At 41.3% G+C, this 17270-nt stretch overlaps 1 protein-coding gene across 1 annotated transcript in view; it reads left to right on the top strand.

Moving 5' to 3' along the window:
• The window catches only part of SCN8A (sodium voltage-gated channel alpha subunit 8), a 174531-nt gene that overhangs the window by 115791 nt on the left and 41470 nt on the right, over positions 1–17270 (top strand). The window contains exons 12-14 of the mRNA XM_079937623.1: positions 1216–1611; positions 10829–10961; positions 15984–16222. Of these exons, the coding sequence (XP_079793749.1) occupies positions 1216–1611; positions 10829–10961; positions 15984–16222 (768 nt within the window). The remainder of the gene's footprint in view (positions 1–1215; positions 1612–10828; positions 10962–15983; positions 16223–17270) is intronic.

Genomic DNA, 17270 nt, shown 5'->3' with positions numbered 1-17270 from the left:
AGCTTACTATGCAATTTTGGCGTATAACTTAGAAGGAGTTCAAAGAATTGAGTGACATTACTGTTTATAACAATATTCTTCTGTTCCAAGGTACCATTTACATGAGTAAGGTTTCTCAGCACTTAAAACCTAAATAATATTAGAAGGGAGAGAGGGGTTTCTGTTGAGCCATGTTTGATTCTAATAATAAATAATACTATCTACAAATATTTAAACACCAAAACACTAATTGGAAAAAAAAATTCATCTCACTGAGATATATTTTAATAAAATTTTCTTTTTAAGCTTAGTCATTACTTATAAAATGTAGAATATATTTGTGATCAATCGTATTAATGAGAATTGTAATAAAAACACAATCCCGGAGAATTTTTTAAATTTCTTGGAGACTCATGGTCACAGGAAAATTTTCTTTTAATTTTAAGTAGTTTATTTATAATTTTTTGTTACCGAAAAGTATTGAAAGGTGATCAGTAAAGTGCATTAAAGCATAAAAATATACATTAGCAGAAAATTCTCTAGGGCAGGTGGAGTGGAAGTATGAGCTGAAGGAGAAAAAGATGAAAAATTTCTAAGTGATAAATACAAGTTTGACTTTAAAATGTCAATGCTGGGAATTATATAATTTACAAATACTTAAACTTCTCATGAAAAAAACGTTGACTTTAAAATGGAGGAGGAGGGGACATACCATTTTCAACTGAACTAAAAAACTGTTGGCATAGTTCTTAGCCTCTAGGGCATGTGGTACCCATTGAGAGAGTGGCAAGTGACTGGGCACTTTTAAATTCTCTCCTTTTGCCAAGTGTGGCGTAGAATCTAACTTGGTAGGTTAAAGGCACACTCCAGGTGAGCTCGTAGTAATGAGAAATAGACACTGAATGTATTTCCTGGTGATTCAATACACAGAGCATGAGACAAAAGCATCCTTTCAATGCATGGGTGAACAGTGAATAGAACTTGTGAACGGTTAACAGGTCAAAGACAGGTGTATCGCAAGGTTATGGGGCAAGGAGAAGTGAGTAATGATGGGTGTTGAAAGGCAGTAGAAATTCAACATCCCGAAGTGCTTTCTGGAAACACCTGTGTTCTGATGAACAGGAATGCAAGGATGGGGCCAGACTGGGGAAGCTGACAGCCTTTGTTCAGCCTCTGCGGGGTCCCCTTCCTGTCTCATGCCTCTCTCTCTGTCTCTCTCTCTTCCTGCCCCTGCAGTCACTGCTCAGCATTCCGGGCTCCCCATTCCTGTCCCGCCACAACAGCAAAAGCAGCATCTTCAGCTTCAGGGGGCCTGGGCGGTTCCGGGACCCGGGCTCCGAGAACGAGTTTGCGGACGACGAGCACAGCACGGTGGAGGAGAGCGAGGGCCGCCGGGACTCGCTCTTCATCCCCATCCGAGCCCGCGAGCGCCGCAGCAGCTACAGCGGCTACAGCGGCTACAGCCAGGGCAGCCGCTCCTCGCGCATATTCCCCAGCCTGCGGCGCAGCGTCAAGCGCAACAGCACGGTGGACTGCAACGGTGTGGTGTCCCTCATCGGCGGCCCCGGCTCCCACATCAGCGGGCGTCTCCTGCCAGAGGTGAAAATAGATAAGGCAGCTACTGATGACAGTGTAAGGAAGTAAAAAAGTAGACCGAGGCTAGGCATGGCCTTCTCTCCCACTCCCTCTCTTCTCTCCCTGCTCTGTCCCTTCCACCCGGTCTCTCTTCCGAGCTCCATCCCAACTCGTGTCTCTGCCCCCCACCACTTCTGTTTTCTCCCTCCAGGTTTGTTCCTATTTCTCTCTTCAGCCCTCCTCTTTTACTCGCCCTGTTTTCCCTTTTTTCCTTGCTCCATTTTCCCCCATCTTCCTTTCTTGTTTCTGACTCTGGCCCTTTCCCCATCAACTCTTTCCTTTATTTTATCCCTTTTTCTCTCTCTCCATCTCTGCACGTCTCTGCCTGCTTATCTCTTTTCCTTCCCACACCTGCTTTGACTGAATGCCTCTGGCCAGAGGATCCTGCCCGGATGGAATGAGAAGGGCCTCTGCCGTCACCAGTGACCAAGTCTGAGCGGATTTGGAACTATCATTGCTTCTCTCCCCCTACGTCCTCCCTCCTCGTAGGGGAACAACTTGGAATTTAAAGTTCTTGTCTTCCTGTTTAAAAAAAAAAAAAAGTAACATAGCTTTGAATAATTTTCTTAGTCTCCTCTACAAGAGTGAGATGTGATTTTTCCTCTTTTTCCAAAGAGGAATGTGCATGGGTGATGCTGAGGGTAGGAAGTAGGCACTGGGAGAGCCAGGCAAGGAGAGGTTAAGGAAACCAGTGGGGAACTGGACCTAGACATTTAAAAGGGATTGAGATGGAAATAAATCGAAGGAGGGGAAGGTAGGTGGTCAGGGCAAGAACACATGGTATATGGGGGAGGAAGGAAAAGGGAAGTGAAAGATGAATTTTAAATGTAATCAAATGTCAAGCTCTAGAGGAGCTGTATATCACAGCTTCACAAAATCGCTTGTCTAGGGGCTAGGATAATGGCTCGCCTCTTTGGGAAAAGCCATCCCTTAACATTTCTTTAGATTCTAAGCTGTTTATACCTTTTTTTCTAGTTTGAAATTCTTATAACCTTAGTGATCCTAATCCTTTCTACCTCTAGTTCCTTAACTTTCCTCAGTCCCTCCTTAGCCGGTCTCAGCTTCTTGAGATAGCATGTCGGTCTGTTTTGTTGCTACACTTCAGTTTCCTCTAACACAGCATGAAGATAGCCAGCCCTTTCATGAGCATGTTGCATGTGTGGAGGGAAATTGGACAATCAAGGATGGAATTATTCAGAATGATCTGTTTTTAGCACTTAGGACAGTTGTTGACTGTCCTAAATTCAAAAGACAGTTAGGATATTTGACGTTGTCCTTCCTCTTCCTGACTTTTTATTTAAAAGCAAAATGTTTTTCCCCTTATGTTTGTATAGCTCTTTACAAGGTACACATTACTTTTGCATGCTTCGTTTGTTTCGAATAAAAATTCCATAAGGCTGACAAAATGGAGCTGATTATTCCTGTTTTTGAGACGGGGAAACAGGCTCAGTGAGTTTGTACTCCTTGGGGTTACACAGCTCATCATTGACAGACCTTTCAGAAACCTCAGTCTTCTGCTTCTCAGTTAATTTTCATGTCTTCTCCGCCTAGTCACGTGGCCATTGCTCTTCTGGAGAACTGTTTGTTTCAGATCAAGCGTAATAGGAACAATAATGATAACAAACGGTGGCTCCAACGCCCCCTCCAAGCTAGGTAGTTGGCCAGAATAAATGTTATGAGTGACTGTCTTTACTTGAAATATAATTTTTTGATCTTCACTGGTTCTATGTCTAGATGTAAATTTTTTGGCTCCGTAATTAGATAGATAATTATGTTCTCTAATAAAACAAGAGATGATATCAATGGAGAATGAGGGGTGGATCAGCCTGGACAGTACAGTGGGCATAATTCAGATGTTGAAAACGAAAGTAAATTTTGATATCCTAGCAGTTTTAAAAAATATTTAAGCGAAATAATATATCTTGCTTTTTCTTTGAAGAGAAGGTATTAGAAAAGGTATCCAGGAAGAAGGAGCTTGAACTTCAGCTTAAAGGCAGCTGAGCGGGTTTGCGGGTTTTGTTTTTGTTTTTTTAGCAGCTTCTGTTATATTGTGTGGGAGATAAATCTGAGAGGCAGTTGAGCAGATGGCTGTGGAATGTAAGGCTGTCTGCGCTGCCTTACGTTGTGGCTGACAGAACGCTGCCTTTGGGGTTTTGGGGGTCCTGCACACTCAACACCCTGTAAGCACTTAGGAGATGCTTTGCAGTGGCCCCAAGTGATGATGGTGACCGACCTGAGGATTCCCAAGGCCAAGAGGTCAGATCCCAAAGTGGCAGGAAGATGAGGTAGGTAGGACTGTATCATTCCCAAGGGCTTCATAACGAGGAAGAATTATTTTGTTAGAAGCACCTCCTAGTGGTTAATGGTGTGGGGAAATATCTAAGTTACATTAATAGGCCAAAAAGACAAAACAAAACAATAACAGAATGCATATAGTTTGTGTGGTATGATATCATCTATATAAAGACAAACTGCATATAGAAAAAGTTAACGGTAGCTGCCTTTGGAAGGGGAAATTATGAGTGACTTTTTTTCCCTTCCTTAACACTTTTCTGTTCTTTCTAGTTTTCTACAATGGGCCTAATACTTATAGCTGCCATAGACTGAGTTCTGATGACACTATGCTAAGCACCTTTATATGTGTGATCTCATTTAATTCTTATAACTTCCCCATTCAGTAGGTGGTTTTATCCAATCAACAGATAGACTCAGAGACTTAGTGACTTGTGGAAATGGAACCAAGGTCTTCCTGATGCCAAGAGAACTTCCTGACTGCTTATTTGGGAAGTAGGAAAAGTCATTTCTCTTAGAAGGAATTAATATATTCATAATGTTATATGCAGCCTGGGCCAAGTGAGCAATTATTATACCTCTTTGGGTGAGAAGATAGCGATTCTCACTGTCAAAACGTTTTGGATGCGTCTGCAGCTACAGATGAACTTGTCCTCGCCTGAACCATCAGAGTGCTTCCAGTTACATACTCACGCTTTATGGACTGGTGTAGGAGCCGTTGATGGTCCATAAGCTGATCTCACACAACATTAATGCTTGGGCTATGCCACATCTGTATTTTTTTTTCCTTAGGCTCAAATTAAGAAATATGATATTCCCTATGAAAAAAAGACATCCAGACATCACCTCATTAGAATCTCATCAAAAACTATTTCACATCTTCATTAATTATTCAGTTGTGATTGAGTGGTGATAATTTTTTGATAGTTTGAGAACTTTTGCATTTTGCTGAAGCACAGGATAAGGGGACTTTCCCCATGTCTTCATCTCTGAGCTGGAAAATCATTGCTCTTCACTCGTAAAGGAAGCAGGTGCCACTGACCATCCAAAAACGCACATAACTCAGAAATCATGTTGTAAATGCAAAGCATTATCTCATTTCATGCTCACAGCTCCTGCCCTCTGAGTTAGATACTACTATTGTGTGCATTTTACGAGGAGGAAACCAAGGCTTAGAGAAATAAAGCAACTTGTCCAAGATTGCACAGTAAGCAGTAGAGTTAGGATTTGAATCCAGACAATCAAACTCCGCAGCGTTAGCCACTAACCATTATGCTATGCTAACTACGAAGCCCGGGTTCTTTATTTACTCAAGTGATCCTGAAAAATTAGCATCTCTAAGCCCATTTCCTTATCTGTAAAAAAGAGATAAAAAGGACCATTGTTATAGGGCTATTTGAAGATTAAAGGTAATAACATTTATAAAATGTGAAGCATATTACTTGGCCCATCCTTGGTATTCAGAAAGCCAGTTTCCATTCCTTTCCCTATACTTTTTTGGCCTTTGTAGCCTGAGAAGTAGACAGTGGGATTTCTGCTGAATCGCTTGACTTGGAGAGGGTCGGATTTCTTCTAAGATTCCAAAGATCCTTTGAGAAGGATAAATTATTGTACAGTATTTTAAAGCAGAATACTGCAAAAATTTTAGAAAGGCTTGAAACAGGAGATAAATGGCTGGGTCCTAAGCCCACTTCTAAAGTGCTCTAAATTTTAGTCCCAAGAAAGGTGACTGGCTGGTAAGTTGCCAGTTACGTATTTCCATGTGAAAGCAGTTCAGAATCAATAACAAGTTGAGATTCCTTGGATAGATCTATAGAAATGTGGGCAGAACCTGCCATCTGCAGACATGGTAGAATATCTCTTTGAGAAGGACAGCTACAATTTAGGAGGTTGGAAGTCAGTGGCCTAATAAACTTTGTGTTTGAGTTAAGAGAAATGCAATAAATTTGTATTGGGTTTAAAGTAATTAAGGTTCTCAGTGGCTTCCTCTGTTACTGATAGTTTTGCACCAAGGCTCCTTAGGGGCTGAATTTTTACAAGGCAGAGAGGCTCCTGACTTTAAAAAGTTGTTAGTTCTCCTCCTCCCTCCCCAACAAAATGAAAGAAAACGAAACAAATAAAAATATACACCTTCATCTCCCGCCCCCCCAAAAGATGACCCCAAGAAACAAGGGAGGGGAGAGAATGAGTATGTGATCTTTCCTCTGGTCCTTGGGTCTCAGCATGCTTGGAGGAAGACACCTCCTTCCCACCTTCCAGGTGATGAGAATTGGGCAGCTGAACCAATAGTAGAGACATACCTCACAGAATCCCAAGCAGATTCTAGGTGGAAGGTGACGATGAAGAGTCTGCTCCAGGTTTTCTTCCCTTCAACTGGTCATAGTCTGACACAAGAAACAATAGCCAACATTACTGGTTGGAAAGTGAAATAGTACAGACACTTTGGAAAACAGGTTGGCAGCTCCTCATAAAGTTAAACATAGAGTTATCAGATGACGCAGAGATTCTACTCCTAGGTATATACCCAGGAAAACAGGTGTTCACACAAAAATTTATACATAAATATATGTATATGTGTTTTCAGAAAACACAGAATTTTGGTAGTGATTGTACTGAATCTATAGATCACTTTGGGGAGAATGGACATGTTAATTATATTGAGTCTTCCAAACTATGAATGTGGTACATTTCTCCATTGATTTAAGTCTTCTCAAGTTTCTCTCAGCAAAGTTGTATAGTTTTTAGTGGGGGTCTTAGACATCTTTCATTAGATTTTTTTTGCTTGGTATTTGATATTTTTTGATACTATTGTAAAAGGTATAATTAAGATTTTTATTTTCAATTATTTGTTGCCAGAATATAGAAATACAGTTGATTTTTGTATATTAACCTTATATCTCATGACCTTGATAAATTAATGTATTGGTTCTATTAGCCTTGGAGGGTTTTTTGTTGTTTGGGTTTTTTGGGTAAATTCCATAGTGTTTCCTACATGCACAGTAATATTTTCTGTGAGTAACAGCAACTGCAATCTTTATGCTCTTCATTTACTTTTCCTGCTTTATTGCACTAGCTAAGACTTTAGATACAAAATGGAATAGACTTGATGAAAGCATACATCCTTCCTTGTTTCCAGTATTAGAGGAAGAGGATTTAATGTTTCACCAAGAAGCACGGTGTTGGCTATAGGTTTCCTAGATGATCTTTGTCAGACTGAAACTGCTACATTGTATTTGTGGCTTGCTGAGGAATTTTATTTTTATGCAGAGGTGTTGAATTTTGTTAAATGTTCTTTTTCTGCATCTGTGAGATGATCATATGGTTTTTCTCCTTTATTCTGTTAGCATGATGAATAACACTGACTTTTTTCCTAGTATTAAATTAACCTTGCTTTCCTGGGATAAACTCTGTTGGTCATGATGTAGTGTCCTTTGTATATATTGCTGGATTCTGTTCACTCATATTTTGTTAAGGGTTTCACATCTCTGTTGGTGGGGGATACTGATCTCTAATTTTCTTTTCTTGTAATGTTCTTGTCAGGTTTAGTATCAGGGTTATGTTCGCTTTATAAAAGAAGTTGAGAAGTATTCTCTTAACCTCTGTTTTCTGAAAGAATTTGTGTAAAATTAGTATTATTTCTTCCATAAACATTTGATAGAATTCACTTATGGAGCCCCATCTGGGCCTAGAGTTCTCTTTGTGATAAGATTTTTTATTATAATTTCTTGAATTAATATGAGCTATTTAGATTTTCTATTTCTTCTTATGTCAGTTTTTATAAGTTGTGTTTGGATATGTTTGTTTCATCCAAGATGAAATGGCATAAAGTTATTCACAACATATCCTTATTATCTTAATAACGTCTATAGGATTTATAGTGATATCCTGTTTTTTCACTCCTGAAAATTATAATTTGTGTTTTCTCTATTTTTTTTCCTTGATCAGTCTTGCCTGGGGAATTATCAATTTTATTAATCTTTTTAAAGAACCATCATTTGACCTTTTTTGATTGTCTATTGTTTGTCCATTTACTAATTCATTAATTTCCATTCTTATTATTTCCTTTCATATACTTACCTATGGCTTAATTTGATCCTCTTTTTCTAGTTTCTTAAGGCAGAAGCTTCGAGCATTGATCTTATATCTTTTTTAAGCTGTAAAATTTTCTCTAACAATTTCTTTAGCTTCATCCCATAAATCTTGATGTATTGTGTTTTCATTGTCATCAGTTAAAGTATTTTTTAAATTTCCCTGTGCAAACCTCTTTGATTCACAGATCTTTAGAAGTCTGTTGTTTCATTTACAAATATGTGGGAATTTTTCTGGATATCTTATTATTACCAAGACATTTGATGGAACCAGTTATTTGGATCTATGCTAAATGCTCTTGCCTTTGTAAAAAGATAATTAATGGATTTCTCTTTTTACCTTCTAGAATTTCCTAAGTATGGGCTTTGAAATGTTCATTTCTCAGCATCTTCTTTCATTTGTTTCTTTTTTAAAAGTTAAGCAATTGTACAGTATAGATTATAGTTCTATAACACATTATGGATTATGGAACAAATTTTAATATTTCAGAAGTTGTCTCCACATAGCCCTGCTACAGTTTACTTTCATTTTACCTAGAAAGAGATAAATAGTAATTGTTCCATCTTAATATTAAGTTTGGGGATAAATTTTTCTTTAATTTTTGTGGATTTTTTTATCCAAGCTAAAAATTGTTTTATCTTTTGAATAGGTATCAACAAATGATAATATAATGATTTGACTAGGTCTTTTTAGATAGCATTTTCATTAATTTTGTTTTTTAAGGTTGGTGTTATTAAAGCCTGAAGAATTTATATCTTATTACATCCAGCATGCCCAAAAGACAGTAAGCTACACTAATACCAAAGCCATATTAAGTGCAGTTTCATCCTTCTTTGATAAACCAGCCAGTCCATTAGATCTTCTAGTACCTCGGGGGTCAGCATTATAAAATCTATCTATTGTAGATTTGCAGAAGGGCAGTTCAATAAAAATCTAGAATTAATAAATGTCAGAAATAAGAATGTCCATTGTATTGGGACTTCTGTGTTTATTTTTAGATGATTGTCATTTTTTAAAATAAATTTATTTATTTATTTATTTTAATTTATTTTTGGCTGCGTTGGGTCTTCGTTGCTGCGCGCGGGCTTTCTCTAGTTGCAATGAGTGGGGGCTACTCTTCGTTGCGGTGTGCAGGCTTCTCATTGCGGTGGCTTCTCTTTGATGTGGAGCACAGGCTCTAGGCACGCGGGCTTCAGTAGTTGTGGCACGTGGACTCAGTAGTTGTGGCTCCAGAGCACAGGCTCAGTAGTTGCGGCGCTCGGACTTAGTTGCTCCGCGGCATGTGGGATCTTCCCGGACCGGGGCTTGGACCCGTGTCCCCTGCACTGGCAGGCGGATTCTTAACCACTGCGCTACCAGGGAAGTCCTGTCATTTTTTAAATATAGTAGTTTAATCTCATTTATTAAATGTCATGAATATTAGGCTGGGAATTGTAGCAAAAAGTGATTTCTCAAAGAAATATACTGTATCATGACCTGAGCTAATGGTTAAGTTATTCTTACAAATACAGATGCTTGTATAGTAATGCATCCAGGAATTCCCAAGGAAACCAGTTCTTTTTCTTTTCCATTTCTTCTGTAGCTCTGCCAGACAGACAAAACAAAACAAACAAAACCCTAAGGTAAACCAAATCTCTGAATCAGTGGAACTATTTGATAAAACACCATGATGGGATTGTAATCTGCCTGGAACTTTCTTCAGTACGGTTCTTAAAATCTAAATATATGTAAGAATAGAAAGGCTTTCTGATGTAACTCTCCAGAGATGATTATTTTCTTTTCAAAACTTACTGTCACTGATCAGACAGATACTTCTCTAGCTTCATACAAACACATGTCTTCCCTGTCCTGTGGTGACTGTCTCCGTCCTCTTACCTTCACATGGAAGGAGCAGCTAAGTTTATATGGTTGACGTGTTACAGTGGACAGCATAGTTAACTGGAAAGCTAGGTTTTAAGCCACCCCATTAAGCCTGATCTGATGTAGAATATTCAGGTTGGCACAAACAGCGCAAGCTAGGGACATTCAGAAACCCTTTGCCGTAATCTACCATACTGGTATCGCCCAAGGAGGAGCGTGTAAAAAATATTTTGTTTAACAGTCTGATGGTGTTTTCTGCCCTTTTTATTCGGTTGGGAATTCGAAAATTTCAGGTTAACTCATAAAATAAAAATGTAAAAAACAAGATAAATGTAACAAGACATATGAGGCAATGTGTTTAATTAAGATGGCAAAACCTACCACTCTCGTTTGCAGTGGCTTGGAGGAGATTTGGAGTAGAACTTCCACTTGCTAACGTTCAGTTAGGCCCAGTTTTGACATTTGGAAGTGACAGTTTGGTAGAATGGTGGTGCTCCTACAAGTGAAGGAAACCGTGTCTGTAATACTCAGTGTGATCAGGCCCCTGGCCCTTCATGAAATTTCACGTACAGGTGAATTTGACTTATTTTATCATGTGGTCCAATTCTAGCCAAATGCTCTGGATATGAGAGGAGGACAGGAGGGTCTGCTTCTGATGGCATTTTCCCAGGGGATCTGGTCTTCCTACTCTCTGCGTACGTGGAGCAGATGATGTATTTGGATCCCAGCCAGACTCTTGGGTTCACTGTAGATTTTATACACACTTAAACGACTTGGTCTTGTCATCTGTGGAGCTAAGGATGATCCATGGCCAACTTGTTTCATTCTACTCCTTGAGGCGAATAGGACTGTAGGATCAAAGTAAAAAGATCTAAGGAAGAGCATAGGTTCTCGCTCACTCTAGACTATATCCGCTAAGGCCCAGCCTTAACGTTGATAAGACTTTACTCACCCAACTTGCTGTTTTTTCCAGGCTACAACCGAGGTGGAAATTAAGAAGAAAGGCCCTGGATCTCTCTTAGTTTCCATGGACCAATTGGCCTCCTATGGGCGGAAGGACAGGATCAACAGTATATTGAGCGTTGTTACAAATACACTGGTAGAAGGTATGTGCCTTGTGATGCTGTCCAAGCTGCTGAGCTATAAATATGTGGTGTGCATGATAATATAAATATAGTCCCTTGGGCTGAGTTGCGCAAAAATTGTCTCAGCTTTAGGAATAGAGTCTGCTGGTTATAGAAACCAGCATTTCAGATCTACACGCGGAGAATCCAGGAAGGACTTCAAAGCCGCTGCCAGCACTGTACACAGATAGGTAAGAAGTATGAAGGAACAACGTAAGAGCGAGCTAGAGGACCTCAAGAAGTCTCTGTAATCAGCACCATGAGGAGCCAGTAGGGTGACGTGAGGCAGAGAGGAACAGAGACGGAAGAACTGTGATGACAGAAAATGATGGAAACCCCCCTCCTGCCCTCGACCACAAAACTTACCTTCCTCTCTTCCTTTTTAGCTACTTACAGATCTTTTGGTTTTCCCTTAAGGACAAATGTACCGTGCATTGTGATTATACCTAATTCTGCCTCGCTTTAAACACCCCCATATATCCATAAATACATTGCACGAGTGAACAGGTAAGCTGAAACCCCTCTAACGCTGGCGCTCTGTGCCCGGGGGAAGGGCAGCCGCTGTTGAATCATAGCGTGCCTGCAGCAGCGTAGCCGTCAGAGCCTGAACTCCCTGGCAGGTGGCTCCTCCGTGACACAGCCTGGCTTGCTGAGGATTTCCCATTACACTGCAGTTCCCTCGCGACTGTCAGCTTTCTGTCCGACTGTGGTCTGTATTCCAGGCTCCTCTTGATTTCTTTGGCAGTAGATTCAGTGACCAGGTTTTCTCTCACAAGATTCTGATTGATTCTGCATACTTCTTCGTCACCTGATTCATGCTGATTTAGCTGAGTTGTCCCGTTATAGATCCGTACTGTACTGTTCCTGATTGCCGTTCTGCAGAATCCACACACCCAGGCTAACCCAGTAATAATCAGAGTCCCTGAGATAAGGAGACTCAAATTACTCTGGTGTCCTTGGAACAAGTTTTTTTTTTTTTTTTTTTTGAGTCATTTAAGCCACATACCACTTCTAGTCTGTGTGTGTGTGTGTGTGTGTGTGTGTGTGTGTGTGTGAGAGAGAGAGAGAGAGAGAGAGAGAGAGCAAGAGAGAGAGAGAGATGGGCAGGGGCATCTGTGGTGAAAGGAGAATCCCTAGAAGGGAACCCGAAACTCCCCTGCACATATGGGCAAGGAGTTAGACTAAACCTAGGCTAATCTTGAGGTGTATCACGTAAAAAGAATACTGAACTAACTACTTTCCAGCTCCTGACCAGCTTCATTTGTCCTGTTTTCTTTAATTCCCATTGAGGTCATTGTCTGATAGAACATCTTTAAGCTTTATAGTTTATACTTTGAGATAACAGGTAAGTAACTGCAGATCATAAGAATTCCAAGATACGATATATCAATATTAGCTTAAGAACCTTAGCAAATTTTATTCTTCACTTGGAGACCAAGACAAGATTTCTCTGAGTATCTGTAGCAGTTGAGAAAGAAAGACGAACAGCCTCCAACAGGCCTGTTTTATTCCTGGTAAAAACATCAGAGCAGAGCTATCCATTCAATGCAACAGTGATTTACTGGTTACCCCGGTGGCCTAGTGCAGGGTCTGGCAAAAGTAGATGCTCAAAAAATGTGTACGGAACTGAATCTTGTTGTGCTTGGAACTGGGGAGGAGTGCTGGGGCTCCAGGATTCCTTTCGGAGGGCTTAGTAGGATTTGACTCCCTTTGCTAAAGCGGATGAGACAGAACTGCTGTAATCAAAGGACAATGAATGGCTGGAGCTGAATGATGTGAGAGAATTAAAGGACGTTAAGGAAGATCCATTCCTATGTAACCACTGTTCCCTCTGTATTTAACAATTGCTACAACATGGAAAGCCAACACTGAATGAATACTTGTTTCTGCTTTTCAGCCTTCAGTTAGGAAACTCTGACATTATTTTAATCCAAAGAAGCGGGCTTCTTATCTAATGGTTTAGAAACCACAGTGGAGAATTCCAGAATCCTGTAAATAATGAGATAATCCTACAAATAATGAGATAATCCTGCCTGCTCTGCCTCACCCCTATCCTGCCTCACCCCTATCCTATCGCAAGCATGCTCACCAGGATCCAATAAACTCAGCGGAATTCACAATCAGCAGAGCCGTAAGCTTTGGGGATATTTCAGAGGACGGGGCATGGGGTGTCGGCAGAGAGTCATGTGGTCTTACTTCTCCTCAAAGCAGTAAAGCTATGGGAGAAGGGGAGAGGGTTGAAGTAAGAATGAGGAAGCAGTGATGGTATTTAGCATTATTGATTCTCAGGTGAAACAGTTTCAAAAGTGTCAGTGCAATTACTTACCTGGTGTCTACCTTTCCAGGTGCGGCTATAAGCTCTGTGAGGGTGGCGATTCTTGTTCATCAACGCAGTCCCAGTGCCTAGCACGTTGTTGAATTGACCTGGGAGAAGCCCTGGCCTTCAGAAACCTCCTGGTCTACAAAGGCCACCATCTTGGAGGAATCATGAGGCCCTCTCTGAAAACAATTCCCAGTGCCCCCAAGGTTGAGACTACAATTCCCAGTGGCCCCAAGGTTGAGACTACAATTCCCAGTGGCCCCAAGGTTGAGACTACAATTCCCAGTGCCCCCAAGGTTGAGACTACAATTCCCAGTGCCCCCAAGGTTCTCTCTGAAAATGTCCAGGAGCAAACTAAGGGGAACCTCACAAACTTTTGGACATCTCACCCCCATATGTTAACACATTTGCCCAGACTTTGCTGTTGTGGGTGTGTAGGGCCAGTAACGGTGTGCAGAGCTGTGCGTCCCTTTATAAACCTCCGTATTCACCTGACTGATCTCTTCTAGCTCCTAAGGCTCCGCACTGTCTTAGTTTTTGTGGAACAGAAACGAGTATCCTGAGGATCTGCCCCTCTCAGTAAATGGCAGGGATACTAGATACCTAGTATCCCTTTTCGGTGCCCCACAGGGTAGGGAAACCCTACCCTTGTCTGTCTGGCAAGGACTCGGAGCCTAGTTCCTTGTAAAACATTACAGTTGTCAACTGTTAGAAACGTGAACAGTCCGCTGCTTCAACCTCCACGTGCAGGTGAACAGCGGACATTTGGAGAGAGGAGGAGATAAAAAAAGGAACGGAACCAGATTTCCAAATATGTACTATAAGAATTCATGGAAATAAGAGAACCTTTTCAATTTTCTTTTTTGGGAAGAAGACTAAATTTACCTTGGGAAGGGAGGGAGTTCTATGGGGAAGAAACCAAAGCAAATTTTCTTCACAGACTTCCTTTCCCACGCAGACTCCCACGTGTCGCTTACTGTGGCCCTTAAGTCTGAAAAACCAAGGCAACCATTTTCTTAGCAACCAGGGAGCCAATTAAAAGCCCAACCAAAGCACCCCATCTAAAATAAAGCCATCACCATGGGCACCAACCGGCTGGTTGGGAAAAGGGAAAGTAGACTGAGTTAAAGCAGCCATCTTGCTCTTCGTGAAATGTCGGGAAACTTTTTCTCTATTCCCTGAATGACTTGATTTTGTTAGTGGATTTGAGTGGGGTCAGGGTGGTAGCGGATGCAGTTATATCCAACCCCACAGAGCCAAGACCTGGCCTCTAAGGGTTATCATGCTGATGGGTTTTCAAAGTTACCCCTCTTCAAGAACATCCTTCCAGATCAAGGTCCTTGGACTTCTGTGATGCTGGCTATTGTATTTCATACTGAATTTTGAGGAGGGCTTTGTTACCGAGGGCCTCACGCCTAGATTGTTGGAGCTGAATGGCTCTCCGCCTTTAGTGTCTAATTGTCCTTTCTAGTCTTTGCTTTGTAAACGACCTCAGAGCTCATCGAGTCCAGTGATTGTCCTAGGACCCTGGGGTAGTACCTCAGGGAGGGAAGACTTGGATTGCCCTGGACTCCAAGCTCCTCTTCCTGCCTGAACTAGAGCAGCTCCTGGTTTGTCTATTTTACGTATTGGGGGTCACATAAGATCTTGTTTGAAAAAATGCGTCCTGCTTTTAAAAGAGGGACAGACTAAAGAGACGAAGACAAAAGAAGAGAGAAACAAAAAGGAAAGAAGAAAGAGACTGAGGGATGGGGAGACGAAGAAGATAGAGAAAGAAAGGATGAGAGTGGGAAAGGGTGAAAGGGCAAGAGAAGGAGAAGGAGAGAAGAGCTGAGATGAGAAAGAGGAAGGAAGGAGCAAAGGGGAAGGAATGCAACCTCTGTTCCTGACTGCATTGCAAACTCACATTGTGAACTCATACATCTTTGAGAACCTAAGACAGACGGTCCACGTGGTGGCTTGGTTGACAATGCTGGTTCTGCTGTAAAGAAAATAAACAACAATAGCAAATGCTTTCATAGCACTTGCTGTATGCTGGGGTGTTCTGAGGCACTTTATATATGTTTTAGCTCATTTAATTGTCGCAGCAAACTGAAGTAATTTACTCAAGGGCCCACAGTTAGCAACTGCCTGAGCTGGTTATGCCCGTATATGTCTGGCTTCAGTGTGTGTGCTTTTGACTGCTTCTCTGATAATAAATAGTTTAATGATACCATGTGTAATAAAATATCTACCGTTTATTGAGGACTTACCTCGTGCCAGGCCCTGTGCTGTGTGCTATCTGTAAGCAATGGAGGAGGATTATAGGATTCATTTAGTCCTATAGCCTGCAAGTCAGTGCCCTTTTAGATGAGGCAACGGAAGCATAGAGGACGCAGTACCTTGCCTGAGATCATACACTCGTGAGTGTGGAAGCCAGTTGAACCAGGGTTGCTATGCCTCCCAAACGGGTGGATTGAGTTTTGTTTCTAACTAGATCCTTGTTAACTGGGATGTGACCTGGCACTGGTCATGCCTCCTCCTCTCTGCCTTCAAGAGAAGGAAAACTGAGGGAAGCCCTCAGGAAAGTCAGCACTCCCTGGCCACCTTCCTTCTTGTGTTAATAGCAGTGATACCCACCAAGTCCAACCCTTTTGTTTTCTTCCCAAGACTGAGGGGCTACCTTTGTTCTCTACTCACTACAGAGCTGGAAGAGTCTCAGAGAAAGTGCCCGCCGTGCTGGTATAAATTTGCCAACACTTTCCTCATCTGGGAGTGTCACCCCTACTGGATAAAGCTGAAAGAGATTGTGAACTTGATCGTCATGGACCCTTTTGTGGACTTGGCCATCACCATCTGCATCGTCCTGAACACGCTGTTTATGGCAATGGAGCACCATCCTATGACGCCACAGTTCGAACATGTCTTGACTGTAGGAAATCTGGTAAGATGGAGCACGGCCTCCTGATTTGACCATCTGAACGGGTTTTGCCTGTAGGAATTTTTTTTTGAGACTGAAAGCTGGAGTTTAGTTGAAAAGAAAGTAATAGTTAATTGGAAGACAAATGCTTCCACATATGCCGCAGCCCCGCCGCTTCCGCTCACTGTTGTGATCCCTTGGCTGTTTCCTCTTTCTGCAGAACTTTGAAGACGTCATTTAGGAGCTGTTGGTTGCAGAATAGGAGGCATGGTACAGTGGGTTGGTTTCCTCAACCTGAGCCAAGGACTTGTGGATTTCTTTCTCATTCTGTTTCTCACATTAATTCCTGCATTACTCCAGCAAACCGCTTCCCCTTTTTCACCTTCAGTAACAACCACCACAAAATAGGGGAGCTCTTTCAGGTCGTTAAATCTAATGATAAATTTGCCCACACCGTCATATCTTAATTATCCATATGGGGACTGTCCATGGGAAATTTTAAATTCTAGGCTGGTTTCCCCTCCTGTCCAACTTCTGAGTGTCATCCAGTTTCTACCATTAGTTGATCTGTGCCAAATTTATTTTAACATTGGTTTAAGTGATTAATTTATATTATTTAGAAGATAAGTATGCAGTTTTTAAAAAATAGATTATGTCGTGTATCGTGAAGTCAAGTAGTTGTAATTTGGGGATTTCCTGTTTTACTTCTTTAGTACAAAAATCAGGAGTTGATTGAATTTTGATCGACTGTAAAGAGTTAGTTGGAAAGAATCCTCTAGGTCATCTGGCTGCATTATTCCTTAGGAGTTGCACTATAGGCATGTCAAATCTAGTTGTTACCATTTAATTTGTGCATGATCTCTGCCTGGTATTTCTCTCTCTCTCTCTCTCTCTCTCTCACACACACACACACACACACACACACACACACACACACACAGTTTCTACCTTAAGTCCTAATACACTATTAAAGTGTTATAATATCATTTTGACTGCTGATTCGGAAAACACACACTGGTTAGTCCTTACAGCTGATGTGCTCTAGTACACATCCAAGGTGATACTCTAATCT

The sequence above is a fragment of the Stenella coeruleoalba genome (genome assembly GCF_951394435.1).
Source record: "Stenella coeruleoalba genome assembly, chromosome: 11".
Lineage (NCBI taxonomy): Eukaryota > Metazoa > Chordata > Mammalia > Artiodactyla > Delphinidae > Stenella > Stenella coeruleoalba.
The sequence above is the reverse complement of the archived record's forward strand: the minus strand, read 5'-3'. Positions and strand labels throughout refer to the sequence as shown.